Below are 15,239 nucleotides of genomic sequence, written 5' to 3'. Positions count from 1 at the left end.
TTGAACAAGTAATTGATACACCTTAAACTCTGGCTAGTTCGAATTTTCCAAATTAAGGTCACATAATATAAAAATCACATACTTAAAAAAAGTTGGTAGAAATACATTTCAATGATGAAGAAAATACATTCAAGGTCACTGATGCCAATTCAATCTTCGCTCTAACATTCAAGGTGCAATAGGCTGACTTTTAATTGGACTTTGGATTTTTCTTAAGGGAATGATGGAAACTTTATTACTAAAGATGGTAAAGTTGTCAGTGACAAGAAAATCAGGGGGTCAACAGAGGGAGGTGTCCAAACATGTGAGAATCAGTCAGTTGTGTGTGGGAATCTAAACTGATTTATGCAATTTCTCAAGACCCTCAAAATAAGAAAATAAGAGAATTTTGAAAGAAGGAAAAAAAAAAACCCACCAAAGAGGTGAGACACAGCCATTTTGATGGGGGGGGGGGGTGCCTAACTACTCAATGAGGTCATCCTATCTCCCGGAAGTGACACGTAATCACCTGCTTTGCACGAGCTCCGCCCCTTCCCTCAGAGGTCCCGCCCCTTTGCCAGCAGCCGGGAGGGTGTTAGGGGGCGTTTCTCCAGGAGGAAAGCTGTGAGCTGCGACGCTGAGGAAGGGGACCCCAAAACGTCTGGCACTGCCCCCTCCAGGGATCACTTTGGACCGCATCACTCGGCCCAGCGGGATTCAGAAACGCCGAGGGGTCAACCTGATGGGTTTCGGGGTCAACGGAAGAGGGGAAGGGGAGCCCTGGCGGGGAGAACCCCCCGGTCCCCCGCCCAGCAGCTGAGGCACAGGAGGGCGGCCATCTTGGCCGGGAGGGTAGGGCTGGGGAGCTGCGGGCGCCGTGCGATTGGGGGGCTCGCCCGGAAGTGACGCCAACTACCCGGAAGCGGAGGGGGTTCCCTGGCCCACTCCCCCCTCGTTCGTTTGCTCCCCCGCTTCCTCCCCGCCCCCCTTCCTCTCCATTCGTTTCCCCCCCTCCCCGTTCCCTGCCTTCTTCCCCCCCCTACCCGTCCCTCCCCCCCCAACCTCCGGAGCTGGGAAGAGAGTCAAGATGGCGGCGAAATCCGATGGCGGTGGCGTGGGGGTGGGCTTCGCCCAGCTGCACAACCTGGACGAGGCGGTGGGCAGCGGCGGCGAGGAGGACGGGGAGCCCGGGGGAGGCGGCTGCGGCGGCGGCGGCGACGGCAGCGAGCCCGGCGAGAGCAGCTCGCTGCACATCTGCCACTGCTGCAACACCTCCTCGTGCTACTGGGGCTGCCGCTCCGCCTGCCTGCGCTCCCTCCTGGGCAAGAAGCCGCGCCGCAGCGCCGCCGCCGCCGCCGACGGGGGGGACCAGCCGCTGCAGCCGCCCGCGGCCGCCGACCACCACCCCCCGACGCCTGCCGCTCGGCCGCAACCGCCGCAGGTGGAGCGGCCGTGGCTCGACTGCCTGTGGATCGTGCTGGCGCTGCTGGTCTTCTTCGGGGACGTGGGCACCGACCTGTGGCTGGCCCTCGACTACTACCGCAAGGGGGACTACGGCTTCTTCGGGCTGACCCTCTTCTTCGTGCTGGTGCCGTCGCTGCTGGTGCAGAGCCTGAGCTTCCGCTGGTTCGTGCAGGACTACACGGGCGGCGGGCTGGGCGCCGTGGAGGGGCTCAGCAGCCGGGGCCCCCCCATGATGGGGGCCGGCTACGGCCGCGGCGGCCCGGGCTCGGCCACGCCGGGGGCGCAGCGCCTGTGCCGCCTCTCCGTGTGGATCTGGCAGTCGGTCATCCACCTGCTGCAGATGGGGCAGGTGTGGAGGTAAGAGCACTGCGGGGGTGGGGGCGGGGGCCCGGGCAGCCGGCCCTGCGGAGGGCCCCGCGGGCGAGGCCAGAGCCCTCCAGAGCGCGTTCTGCCCTCGAGGTGCCTCGCAGTTGGGCCCCTCGGACGGGTCTGCCCCGGGGTCTTGAAGGAGGGGTTTGCCGCTCACTTCCCCTGGCGTCTGAAAAAGACCGTCGTTTGATCTGGATCCCTGGCCACGCCTTTTGGCCCTGGGAGGCCCCAGTCCCGCTGTTTGTCTATCTTCTTCCCGGGTTCGCACTTACCGGAGACCCTGCCTCATCCTTTCCTTCCCTCACATCTCTGTAGACCTCTTATTCCCGTTGTCCCTTTCCCCTGTTTCCCAAGGTAACCAGCCGCTAGCGCTTTTTATCTGCACCCCAGCTCGCCTCCTGTTTGGGGGGGGGGGGGACCTTCCTTCTTCCAAGCTGGTTTTGCATTCGGTTTTGTCCCCTGGTGAGACATCTTCCCCTCTTCCCCGTCTTCTCTCCGCAGTGGCCTGTGTGGGGCCCTGTGCAAAAAACCCCTCTCTGCCTCTCCTTTTAGCACTCCTTTATTCCATGCGCCCTCCCCCCTGCAATCCTGTCCCCTGCAAATGACTCTAAACCGCTGCCCTCCTTGAAGGAAAAATGACTTTTCTTTCTTTTTTTTTTTCTTTTTCTTTTTCTTTTTTTCTTTCTTTCTTTCTTTTTTTTTTTTTTTTGCTGGATTAGACCCTTTTTTTGGTGACAGGTAAAATTGTGTCGTATATACTGGGTGTAAGCGTTTGTTTTTAACTCTCACCTCCAGAAAGTCAATTAGCCACCTGGACACCTATTCTGGAGGAACATTGTTTTTGATACCTAGGCCAGTGCTTAGGGGATTTATGTTTACACAAGCCCATGCTTGGCCCTGCGGCCCTTTCCTCTTTTGTAAATTTCCCCTGTGCCTGGTGAATACTTCACAAACCCCTTGCAGATGTTCTTTTTGCTACCCACCTTAACTGGCTTAACTAAGGAAATGATCCCTTTAAAATCTTGGTAAATCTTTGCCCTCCAGCTTAAAAGCTTGAGTGTATTCTGGAAACTGTGAGTTTGTAGGTAAACATTTACAAGAGAAGCGAATCTTAACTGAAGCTGAATTACACAGAGCTCTTCGGGTACATTGCTTCTGTGAGAAGACATTTTGCCTAGATTGCCCTGAGTCCTGCACCTAGTAGGAGGTTTTAGGTGCTCTGTATTTCAGTTAACTGAGATGTACTTAGGTTAACTGACATAAAGTTCATTGTCTTTTGAATTGTTTGTCCAGATCTCTCTTTATAGTTTCAAATAAAGATGTTTCAGAAAGCATGGGATTGAGTTAAGTCAAATCATGAAAGTGACTGCAAGAACTTTGTCCTGTAGGGTTTATATGCAGATTCAGGATTGGGGACTTGTGAGTGGTTCTTGATTTTTCTGATACTTCTAGGCTTGTTTACTGGTGCTCCTAGATTGAATTTAGCAACCTTTTTTTCCTAGCTGTACTTGTCTGCAAATAATTGGTTTCCTGCTGATAAGTTTATAAGAAAGGGGTAGTGGGATAAAATAGGGGGGAAAATGATGATTAACTTTTAGCAATTTTGAGTGTAGCATGCGGTCAGGTAAAGTTTTGAAATACGTTTTGCATTTGAAATCTAAATCTAAAAACCTACCTGAACACCCAAATCCATATTGAATCGAAGGTAGTACGTTTGATACTGGGAATACTTTTTTTGATTTCTTGCAGGTTGGTAAGATGCAAAAGAATGAAAGGGGAGAGGGACAAGAAGGATGGGGGAGAGAGATTTTGAAATACTAGTAAAGATAAACTGCATATATTTAATAACTAGGTTTCTGAACAAGCCAAAGTTCCCTGTCGCTCCCTGTCTTTAACTCCTAAAGTGTAGACAATCAGTATCTTGGTGTCAGGTTCAAGTTCCTGAGAGAATGTTTCTAATGTAATCCATGCTAGGTATTTATTAGTAGTGAGCTTTTGGGACATGATGGAATTGGAGTTCAGCTTCACAGATTTCTTAGAACAATTTTTCCCCTAATCTTAATTGCATTTGGATAAAGAAGTCCAGATTTTGGAACAAACTAAAAAGTACATTTTAAGTGTAATTTTAGGCTTTTATACTTGTTTAAAATAGGGTAATGTATTTCTTTCCCAGATCTTCCTTGAAGTTCCAGGATGTGCAGTGGTATAGATATTTCAGAAAGATGCCTGTGATTTTACTATGTTTAAATTTTTTTTCAAGATTAGAATATGTGTCTAAATTTTTCATAAAGCTTTCAAAGTATAAAGTACTAAAAGATACGTTAATTCAGCTAAGTTATTTATTTCAACTTAGCTGTACTTCAAAAGAAATAATTGCTGATGAAGGATTTTCTTTCCTTGCTTTAAAATTTTTCAATAAGCTTGTTTTGTTTGAAATGTCCCAGGAACAGAGTCTCCTCTTTACTACCTGCTAGGCACGTGGCTTGTATGCAAATCATTCACATGAAAAGCATTACAAGAAGGTTTTCATCCTTTTTTTGTTTGAATTTCTGGGCAAACAATTACTTATTGTATGTATAAACACACATCATCTCAGAGTTTACTGCAGATTTTTGGGGTTGCAGTTGTTCCCTTAATTATATTTGCTACTTAAATTTTGCTATTTCATGTGGTCATGTGACGAGGGTAAGGCCTAGGAATTATATCACTGATTTGGGCTACATTTCTAAGAAACATGTTGGTAAAGTTGTACATTGTTAAAGCTGATTCCATTAAACCATGAATACCTGTCTCTTCATATGCTTCTTCTTTTTTTTTTTTTTAATGTAAAATCATTTGACTCATGCTTGGACAGATCTCAGTGCTAATTTAAGAGAATTTAGTTTTCCTTGATAGTAGGGTGATACACTTTAACGTGTGATGCCTTTCCTGTCGAGATGCAAAATACTTGATAGCTCTTTCACCAAATGACTTTACAGAATGTGAGAAAATATTTTTGGGTAGGCCAGAATTGGAGCGTGGAAGAATAGTTGTCTGTGGGATGATTTGGTTTCATGAACCTCCTTTTGCAGAGTTTTGGTGTGTGATTAAGGTCTACTTAATGTATGTGTTACTATCACTAATTACTTAACATGTAACTTAACGGTGTAGCTTTATGTGCTCTATTTTTCAGGTGCTTTTCCCAAGGATGGAAGGTATATGAGTCACTCATAACAAGAATGTGAGTCACGCCGGGCTTCAGTTTAGTGAAAGTGTTATTAGAAAGCGCGATCATTTTCTTAGAGGGTTAGACCTTAGGAACGGTTTGATTTAGTTTGTATATTTGCATCGTTGTAAGTTTTTTCCTTCAGTGTATCAGCCTTCCTTTGCTTTTGTGCTACTTTTAGAGGGTGTTTAGTATTTCGGCAGTTCTCTGCAGTCACAAAGCAACAGTTCTTTGACTGAAATTTCATCTAATGTCATGATATCGCAGCCAATCGTTAATCTCCCTATTTGTTTTTATGGGTGTGTTTACACCTTTCTTTTTCACAAAGTCAAAGAAGAATTTATCTAAAATCTTAATAATTTTTGCCATTTTTAAAGTGAGTATCAACTGTCTTTTCTCCTGGGAGATGGTGTGGGGTGGAGGGTTGCCTTCAAGGGAGAAAAAAGAAAAAGGTGTTTGACATATCATAATAGCCCCATCCATCTATGAACAGTTAAAAGCTTTGTGTGTTTTGCAGTTTTTCCTGTTTTAAGACTGGCATAATGTAGGGACACAGCTTAACCAGCAGCAAATGTTGCTAGGCTGGTGAAGATGGTTTTTTCATTACTGCTTCACACCCCCCCCCCCCCCCCCCCAATATATAGGGATGCTTGGCATTTTAAGGGCCTTTGTTCTTGTTGAATCTTTTAGAACGTTGGTTTCTAACTCTGGCTGAAACTAGAACCTACTACAGCTTTAAAAAAAAAAAAAAGAAAGAAAATGTTTAAGGTCCCAGAGTGGGACCCAAGTAATCTTATTTTTAAAAGCTCTACAGGTGATTACATGGGCAGGCAGAGAAACAGTTGAGAAACAGTTTTAGAATTGTTTCAGCTTATTCATTTGGAGATTGTTGTTGGATTTGTGTTTTTAATAAATGATGGAACAATTGGGAATGGAATGATGTGGTACTATGAAGTTCGGTTCCTGGACCCACTGTAACAAAAAGACTTTGCCTTGGAAACAGTATCTAAAAATGTACCTGGAGCTGTTTCTAGTATATGCCCTTAAGGTACTCTTGTTTTTTGGTTTTTTTTTTGTTTTGTTTTGAGCCCAGTATGGGTCTTCTAAAAGGATTTCTAAGTTGAAAGTACTCTTGAATAAAGGTAGACCACTTCTTTGCTTTTGTGTGATCCAGGTAGTACTTTTATGATTATGTTGCATGTAAAAGGTATATTACTTTTAACTTTGAAATGAATCTCGGGCAGGCTTAAGGTAAACATAACTGGGCTTACAAGTGGTATTGGACTAAGTGATCTATAATGTTCTTCTTGCTCTAAGATTTTGTGATTTAAGAATGGAAATGTTACCTTGCAAATAAGGAAATTTCATTCGTGTGGGGCCAGAGTACCAGTCACTGTCAAATGAAGATTGTATACACGTGTGTGTGTGTGTGTGTGTGTGTGTGTGTGTGTGTGTGTCGGGGCTTTACATATCTGCTTATTACTAGATGGGAATCTAAATATTTTAAAAATACATTATATTTTATCCATAAATTTAATGGAATTCTGTTTCAAAAGAAAGTGGGATTTTTTTTAGGGGAAACGAGAAAAATTGAGAGAAGTAAATGTTTTTGCACAATCAAAAAAAGTCTTGTTGAAAAAATGCTGAGACTTACCAGAAAACGGATGTGCTGTAAAGTGTCAATAATTAGAACAACGTGTGGCTGGCAGAGGAATTAGGCAAATAGGTAGTGAAACAGAATAAGGAGTGAGGTAAAAAGACAGGTTTATGGGAATTTAGCAGATAGTAAAGCATTTCTAATCCATGAAGGGGAAAAGGGTTATTTAACAAATGATATTGGGGCAAATGACTACCCAGTTGGGAAGAATTGATTTCTACCTTACATAAATAAAGATTCTAAAAGAATTAAAGATATAAACATAAAATAGTACATGTAAAAGAAAATATAGAATAATTTTATAATTTTGCAGTGGGCAATACCCTTTGATACCATAAAGGAAAAAAGAAAGGTATCACAACATTAAGTAGTCTTATCTAGTTATTCCCTTCCCCCTCCCACCACCTGAAAAATCATAGAAATACATAATTAGTGGAAGTTATATATATAGATAAAGAGCTACTTCCTCAAGGAGAATGACTATGAAGAGAGTTTCCCTGAAAATTATTTCTCATTTTTCAAAGAATAGAAACAGTAAAACTTGACATTTATGGTAACTTTTCAAGGGAAGGTGATGAAAAAAATGGCATGGCGTTGAGTAACATTGCAACTAGTGATGAAGGATAGTATTTCCAGAATGATGGAGAAACAAAGCCTTAAACTCTGTTACAGAAATCTAGCGTTCTAGAAATGTAGTAGGCACATGTCAGAAATCACAGGCAGTTCATTTCTGTCTCTTAACAATACACATACTGTTTTGCAGTATGATTTGATTTTGCAAACTTTATCCAAAAGTCACTTAGGCTTATGTAACTGATAAATTCTGGACTATTGCAAAGATTCTGTGGGATTCAAAAATAATCTGTGTCTGACGTATTGCCATTTTCACCCTGGGCTGGTAGCTTTATGGTGTTACTTCTGCAAGGAAGTTTATGGTTAAAACTTTAGTTTATTCCTTCATAATGTTCTGTTTACCTACTTTCTTCTAGTTAGAATTCTGGATTTCTTGTTTCTTTATGAACGAGTTAAATTTTTTTAAAATGTCATGAACATACAACCTCTTTTAAAAAGTTCAGTGACTTTTTACATTTGCCTGAAGACAATCCACTACTTATTGTCATTGGAGATTTTTTGTTGTTGTTGTTAAGGGACAGAACATACATAGTGTGGTATACAGGGAACACTGTATATTGGAATTAAGAAGTCTGGTTTATCATTCTACAAGTTACAAAAAAATCTCTGGCTTCAATTTTCTCATATTTATCAAATGAGAAGTTAAAGTTAGTGATCCTTAAGGTCTCTTCAGTTTTAAAAAGTTTATTATGCTGATAGGGATTAACACTCTGAAGTTTTAAAGAAGCAGTTTCATGCTTTAGTTTGAGCAGTTTAAATATTTTAAAATGTATAGGTTTCCCAGGAACTGCCTTGAAATTTTACCATGTGTTATTTTGATATACTAAACACATTCTCATTATTTTCAATAACTTTGCTGCCTGTAGAGGCATTTTTATCTCTCTGTAGTTAATGTTAGAATTCATAGCAGATTAGACTTTCTAAGAAATGTGTTAATGCTGGTTTATTAGCTAACTTTGTGAATTTGCAATTTCAGCTAAAATTCACATCTTTTAAAGTTCATTTTTTGTAGTCTTCAGTTATAAATTTTTTTTACTATTAGATTAAGCTTAAAGCAATGTATGTATCCAAGTTCTAGATTTTGGAGGTTTTCCTGGATTGTTTATTAGATTAATTTCTTTATTGGGGAGGAACCTCAAAGTCACCTACTGCAGTTTATTATTTGCTATGTGTTCTCTGACTTTGAAAAGTTAGTGTTTGTAATTATTGTTTTTTTAATGGTGGCTTCTATGTCAGTTGTGAGCTGTTCTGGGAAATAATTCTAAGTGAATTTTGGTTTTGGTATTCTTAGATTATGGTATAGGTACTTTTCTGGTTCTAGTTGTATTTCCTGATTTTGCTTGGAGGACTTAGTGAATATTGTTACAATGACATTGATAACATTTCTACACAAGATTCACCTTTAGATTTTTCTTTTCTGTATATCTGATATGTATATATCTTGGTATATTACATTGTTTTTACCCATTTTAAAACAAATCACTATATCCCTAAGGTATTTTACGTATTGCTAACAAAGTTTCTCATATATCACTTTTACCTTGAAATGCCAGTTTTTAAAATAACTTTTTTTACTGAAGAATAATTGACATACAATATTTCATTAATTTCAGGTATACAACATAGTAATTTAATAGCTCTGCTGTGTATTACGTATCTGTGTCATATGCATTTTATAACTGGAAGATTGTGCCTCTTAATCCTCCTCACCTGTTTCGTCCATCACCACACCCCACTCCTCTCTGGCAACCATCAAGTTTGTTCTCTGTATCTGAGTCTTTTTTCTGTTTTGTTTTTTAAATTCCACATATAAGTGAAATCACTGACTTATTTCACTTAGCATGGTACCTTATAGGTCCATCCATGTTGTCGCAAATGGCAAGATTTCATTTTTTAAGAAAGTTTATTTGAAGTTAGGTTTTATGTGTTTATTAATTTAATCAGTCAATCTCTACACCCAGTGTAGGGCTCAAACTCATGACCCTGAGATCAAGAGTCACATGCTCTTCCAACTGAGCCAGCCAGGCACCCCAAGATTTCATTTTTTAAGGCTGGGTAATATACCACATCTTGTTTTTCCATTCGTCTATTGATGGATACTTAGGTTGCTTCCATATCTTGGCTATTGTAAACATTGCTATAATGAACGTAGGGGTACACATGTCTTTTCAAAGTGGTTTTTGTTTTCTTTGAATACATACCTGGAACTGGAATTGCTGGATTGTATGGTAGTTCTATTTTAAATTTTTTGAGGAACTTCCGTACTGTTTTCCACAGTAGCTGCACCAATTTACAACCTTAACTACTTACAGTGCACGAGATTCCCTTTTCTCCACATCCTCGCCACACTTGTTACTTCTAACAGGTGTAAGGTGATTTCTTGTGGTTTTGATTTGCATTTCCCTGATGATTACTGAAATTGATCATCTTTTCATTGCCTGTTGGCCATCTGTGTGTCTTTGGAAAAATGTCTCTTGTTTTGTCCTGTTTTTTGTTTTGTTTTTAGAGAGAGAGAGGTAGAGGGAGAGAGAGAATCTCTAGCAGGCTCCACATTCAGAGCAGAGCTTAATGGTGGGGCTTGATCTCATGACCTGAGTGAAATCAGGAGTCAGACCTCAACCAACTGAGCCACCAGGCACCCTCCTCTCCCTCCTCTGTCCATTTTTTTAATTGGAGTGTTTATTATTAGTTTTTAAATACTGAATTATGAGTTCTTTATATAGTTCACATGTTAACCCCTTATTGTATATATCATTTGTGACTGTCTTCTCCCATTGCCTTTTCCTTTTGTTGGTCATATCCATTGCTGTGTAAAAGCCTTTCAGTTCGATGTACTCCCATTTGTTTGTACAAAAGCTTTTTAGTTTGTTGTAGTCAAAAGTTTTGAGTGCGGTATTTTGGTCTTTTTTTCTTTTTCAATTGTGAGGATACCATTCCTGCTTTATTTTGGTTATCAATTTGTAGACTATGGACTGTGTACTCATTACCCATTTCTAGGAAGAAATTTGAATATTCAGTTCAGAGAAAGGTAAACAAGAATTCTTTAAAGCACTCTTGGGAGTTAGAGTTGATAATTATTGTTTACCGCGGGGAGATGCTCTCAAGGAATCATAGGTACATGAAATAGAAATCTTTTACTATTATGCCTCCTTTTTAGTCCATCTTAAATATACTAGACACATGAAGAAAGATGGCAACAGTGAGGAAGATACCAAATCCATTGCTTGGGAAGCCTGCCAATAAAATAGAGCTGGCACAGAGTTTAGAACCCAAGCTCTTCCAGATAGTGGACACACCTTACTTTCTGTCTTCAGCTGTGTTTCTTAGAGTGGTCAGAGAACATCTTGTATTTTAGGATAGGCCCCAGGGCTACTTGAATGCAGATTTATGGGCCCACCGCAGGCTTAAGGAATTAGAGTCTCATAGAGTTGGGCCAGGGAATGTGTTTTTCTTAGTCTTCATTATGGACACTTTTAAGCATACAGAGAGAAAGAGTAGTGAACACCTGTTACCATCTACCTGGTTTCAATAATTAACATAGATATCTTTGTCAGTGTATGTTTGTGTATCTAACATACTATAAGGAAGCACCTCTCTGTACTTCAAATACTAAATAATTAGAATAATTCTATATAGCTGTAATACCATTATCCCATCATTATCAATGATTCCATAATTTTACAGAATCATGTAATAACTGCTTATATTCACATTTGCCCATTTGCCCCCAACAATTTCTTCTATAGGTTTTTTCCCCTCCAAACAGGGATTTAATTATAATTCACTCATTGCTTTTGTTTCTGTTACCCTAGAACAGTTTTCTTACATTTTTTCCCCTCGTGACGTTGACTTTTGCAGACTCTAGGCCAGTTCATACATGTTCTATATTTTGGATTGCCTAATTTGTTTTTTTCCAAGTATCATCCGACCTCTCTGTTTTCTGGGTCAACTTTAAGGTGCATCTAGGGGCTTGATTTTATTCAGGGTACATATGTTTGCCAAAATACTGCTTCCTACTTCCTTTTTGCATCCTGTCAACAGGCACATGGTATCTGATGTGTTGCACTGTTAGTGATGCTAAGGTTTATCTCTTGGTTAAGATTCTGACTGCCAGATTTTTCTGTATAGAGGTATGTATTTTTTCCCTTTTGCAACCAGTAAATAACTCGTGGGATAATACTTTGGCAAGATGTCTGTGTTGTTTCCTAGCAACCTTTTACCTACTGCCATTAGCAGCCAGTGAGAATCCTTCCTGTTATCAATTATGACATTGTTGGTGGGAGGTGGGATTTGTATTTTAAACAAGCTCCCCAGTAATTCTTACCTTTCTTTAAAGTTTGGGAGCCTTTGCTCTAGAGGAATCAGTACCTGAGAATAAAAAAAAAGAAATTCTGTCCTGAAGAAGTGAGTATGAATCTAGGCCCTGATGAGTTCTCAGTGGGTTGTCAGTAGACAAAGTTTAAACTGCATGTTAGTTTTGGAGGAGCAAAATTAGTGTTCTCATGTGTTTCTCATATGTAATAGCAATAAATCAAGGTAAAGACTAACAGAGGTATGTAGTAACTATTAGTATGTATGACTTAAAGGAGAGTGGTATAGAAGAGGCATATAGAAATTACCAAGGAGGAAAGGCAGCTGTATTGAAAATTCTGTTTTTGCAAATATTGTCTCATTTAAATTTTCATAAGTTTTTGTGCTCATTTTATAGAGGAAGAAATGGGTTTAGAGAGGTTAAGTAATCTGATGTCACTGGTAACTAACTGGTGGAGAAAGGTTTTGAAGGCAGATCTCATTGATGGCAAAATTTGTGCAGTTTTCTTTATCAGACTTTTCTTGTAATGATCAGAAGGCTCTTCTCACTAATTACTTTGCTTTACTTTAGGACTTTGCTGTTCTGCTTATTGAAAATGGAGAAATGATATTCTTGAACCACTGGGCCCTCTTGATGTAAAGCTAGGGTCCTTTGAGACCTCTGATTTCTAGTCTAATGTATTAAACTCTGAGGAATATGGTAGGCTTATGACTCTTAGTCAGTTGTAACTGCTGTTGTGATTCAAGCAGCTGAGTGGTACTGCTGAGTGTATATCTTTAGGAAGTTATTTTCTGTACTTCACCCTAGTCTCTTTCTTGGGGTAGGTGGTCCTTCCAACCCCGTGATTTCCACATTACAGAAAGGAGTATGTAGGGTTGACCACACCCTCTTGGCCACTCTTTATCCTTGCAGGTCCCACCTAAAGGCTGCACCCGTATGTTGGTTCTTTGGTGACCTGTTGGAAACACTGAGAGCAGCAGCTTTTAAGATTCCTAAGATTATAAAGCTATTATTTCCAAACTTTGGCTGTGCATTGGAATCATCTGAGGAGTTGGATATTTGGGTACTACCATAACAGATTAGGATCCATTAGATCTGGAAGGGCCTTGGAATCTGTATGTTTTAAAAGCCTGTGTTTTTACAAAGGTCCCCCAGCAGTGCACCGAGATGAGAACCACAGTTGTATAGGTTGATTCCTGCCACTATTTGCAGTGATCGTTCTCGAGAAGCAGTTTCTGTTAGGATCACTTGGAAAGTTTTTATAAATCTGAGCACTGGGCATGCCAGATTTAGAGCGGTGGACCATACAGAGGAAGCTGTGATGATGATTTTAATGGATCACACCAGTGTTAAAGCAATCTCTGATTTGACCTTACCCTTAGTTGGAATGGGTTGGTGAAAGTGTGTATTAATCAAGTAGTAGCAAGATTTGTCATCTATTATGGCATATGGATTACCATATACTAAAGCCTTAGAATATTGTAAAGACATTTAACTTTAAAACTGTATGGTGTATAACTGAATATTCCTTTGATTCAGAAGCTTCTTTGGAAGTTTGAAGTACTTCAGGGTCATTATTAACACAAATTACCACTGTTAGTGTTCTAGAAGTGCCAAGTTAGGTGTTGGGGAGATTGCTATTCAATCCAGAGTGAATTTCACATCTTGAATTTTCAGAAATGTTGTATATGTTGAAGTCAGTACTAAGGTAGGATTCCTAAAAAGAAACCAGTGAGTGAAAGAGGAGAAGTGACCTAAAAGGTATTAAATGGGTGTCTCATTACACACAGGGATGAAGGAAGCAGAGAACAAAAATGATTTCACTACATTTTGCTTGACAGATTCATGAGCAGAGGGTAGATAACTAGGGAAGGGGATCGGAAGGGGTCATGGAGTGTTTTACTCTGTTACTCCATGTTGGTAGGATATCAGTACAGTAGATCAACAAGGAAACCTAGAATCCGCACATACCAAAATAGCGTCCCTCGGGGTTCCATGTGGGAATGTAGTGTGGCAGTGGTGAGGCAGTTCAGGCTCCTTGTAACTGGGAAGTTTGAGGTCAGAAATCCTAGTGGAGGCAATGGCTGGCAGAGATGGGGCACAGAGTATATGGGCGAGCACAGTGTAGACCAGGTTGGATCCTCTGATTTTGGATCGAAATGAGCAAAATTCCCACATCTGTCATTTTGCTTGGTTGTGAGGAATGCAGCTCTGGAGGAGTCACCTAAATAGTATAAGGAGCCTTGTATGTTCAGGATGCTGCCATTTTGCCTTCTTTAAAGCAGTTTTCATGAAAGCTGACTCCGAAGGAAAAGATTATGCTTTCTAAAAAGGAAATCATATTTTCAAAATTCAAGCAATCCCAAATGGTTTGGTTAGACCTAGTGTGTGATGGTGTGCCTTTGGACTAGGAGAACAGAGAAGCTACCTAAAGGATTTATTACTCTGTTTGCAGACTAAATGACAGTTGTAAAAGTGAAGCTGAAGTTAAAAGCAATTATATTGTAGATTTGGAAGAATAGAGAATTAGAATATGTTTGTAGCATTTATGGACTATATGGTTTCCATTGTTTGCTAGGGACTACATAATTTTTAGGTAGGTTTTCAGATGGTAGTTGTCTAGGATTAAATGAGATGGTGTTTGTCAGGCTGCTAAAGGATTTGTAATGGGGACCCATGAGGTTGGATTGTGTCATTTTGCCTGTTTGCTTGACATTTGCAGTTCACGATCTCAATTTGTGATATGCTCATACCTATTCCTGAAAAACCTCTCATTCTGCAAAATCACGCACTAAAACTAAGGCCTGTGGGGAAAAAAAAGGATTAAGGCTAGACTACTTAAAACTATGTAACTTTGTAACCATAGCATTAACAAAAACAATGAGAATCCAGATAAAAATATCACTACGGTAGTATGGTTGACATTTGCACTCCCTGCCAAGATGATTCTAGGTCTTATTTTATTCTAGGACATGTTTTTCTTTGATATGTAGGTTCCTGTAGCTATTAGCTTCTGTTGGAGGCCGTTTTCACCATAATTAAAGCTCTGATGTAAGGTGTAGCCTTCATGTGTGTCCACAGCATCACAAGATAGTGGAGAGCATAACGGACCCTAAAGCCAGTAAAGTGACCACCCCTATTTGTGCCACAGGAAGGTAAGACTTTGGTAAGATTCTCAGTTACCACTTTTCTTAAAATCTTTATTTTGCTTTTCCCTCTAAGTCTTCCTCATTATTTCGGAACAATCTTGTCCAGGATAGCTTCAAAACATTCACATGCTGGGAAGAATCACTCAAGAACCAACACTACTTTCCCATTACACTGTTGTCATTCCCATTTTGCCAGGCAGGTGTGAAGGAATCCATGGGACAGAAGCATGCATTTTGGCAGAACTGACATATTTTTGAATCTCTGACGGTTTCATGATGCAGCTCTTGAAAATACCAGGGTTCTGTTGTTTTGGGAAGTTCTAGTTTGGGAGACACTAGTGTTTCAACGTTAAGTGAAATTGGTACCCTTCTCAAGTTTTGTTTTGTTTTTTTTTTTTTGGCCCTTACATACAATAAGTAAGTGAAGAGGGGCTATTTTAATCCATTTTAAAATGTCTGCTTCTGTCACAT

At 40.4% G+C, this 15,239-nt stretch overlaps 1 protein-coding gene across 1 annotated transcript in view; it reads left to right on the top strand.

Moving 5' to 3' along the window:
- The first annotated feature begins 541 nt into the window (after nucleotides 1-541).
- The window catches only part of XKR6 (XK related 6), a 320,231-nt gene continuing 305,533 nt past the window's right edge, over nucleotides 542-15,239 (top strand). Inside the window, exon 1 of the mRNA XM_019440932.2 lies at nucleotides 542-1,800. Coding sequence (XP_019296477.1) covers nucleotides 1,067-1,800 — 734 coding nt within the window. The 5' untranslated portion in view covers nucleotides 542-1,066. The remainder of the gene's footprint in view (nucleotides 1,801-15,239) is intronic.

The sequence above is a fragment of the Panthera pardus genome, unplaced genomic scaffold (genome assembly GCF_024362965.1).
Source record: "Panthera pardus isolate Hobbes unplaced genomic scaffold, ASM2436296v1 HiC_scaffold_13, whole genome shotgun sequence".
NCBI lineage: Eukaryota > Metazoa > Chordata > Mammalia > Carnivora > Felidae > Panthera > Panthera pardus.
This window is presented reverse-complemented; position numbering and strand designations above follow the sequence as displayed.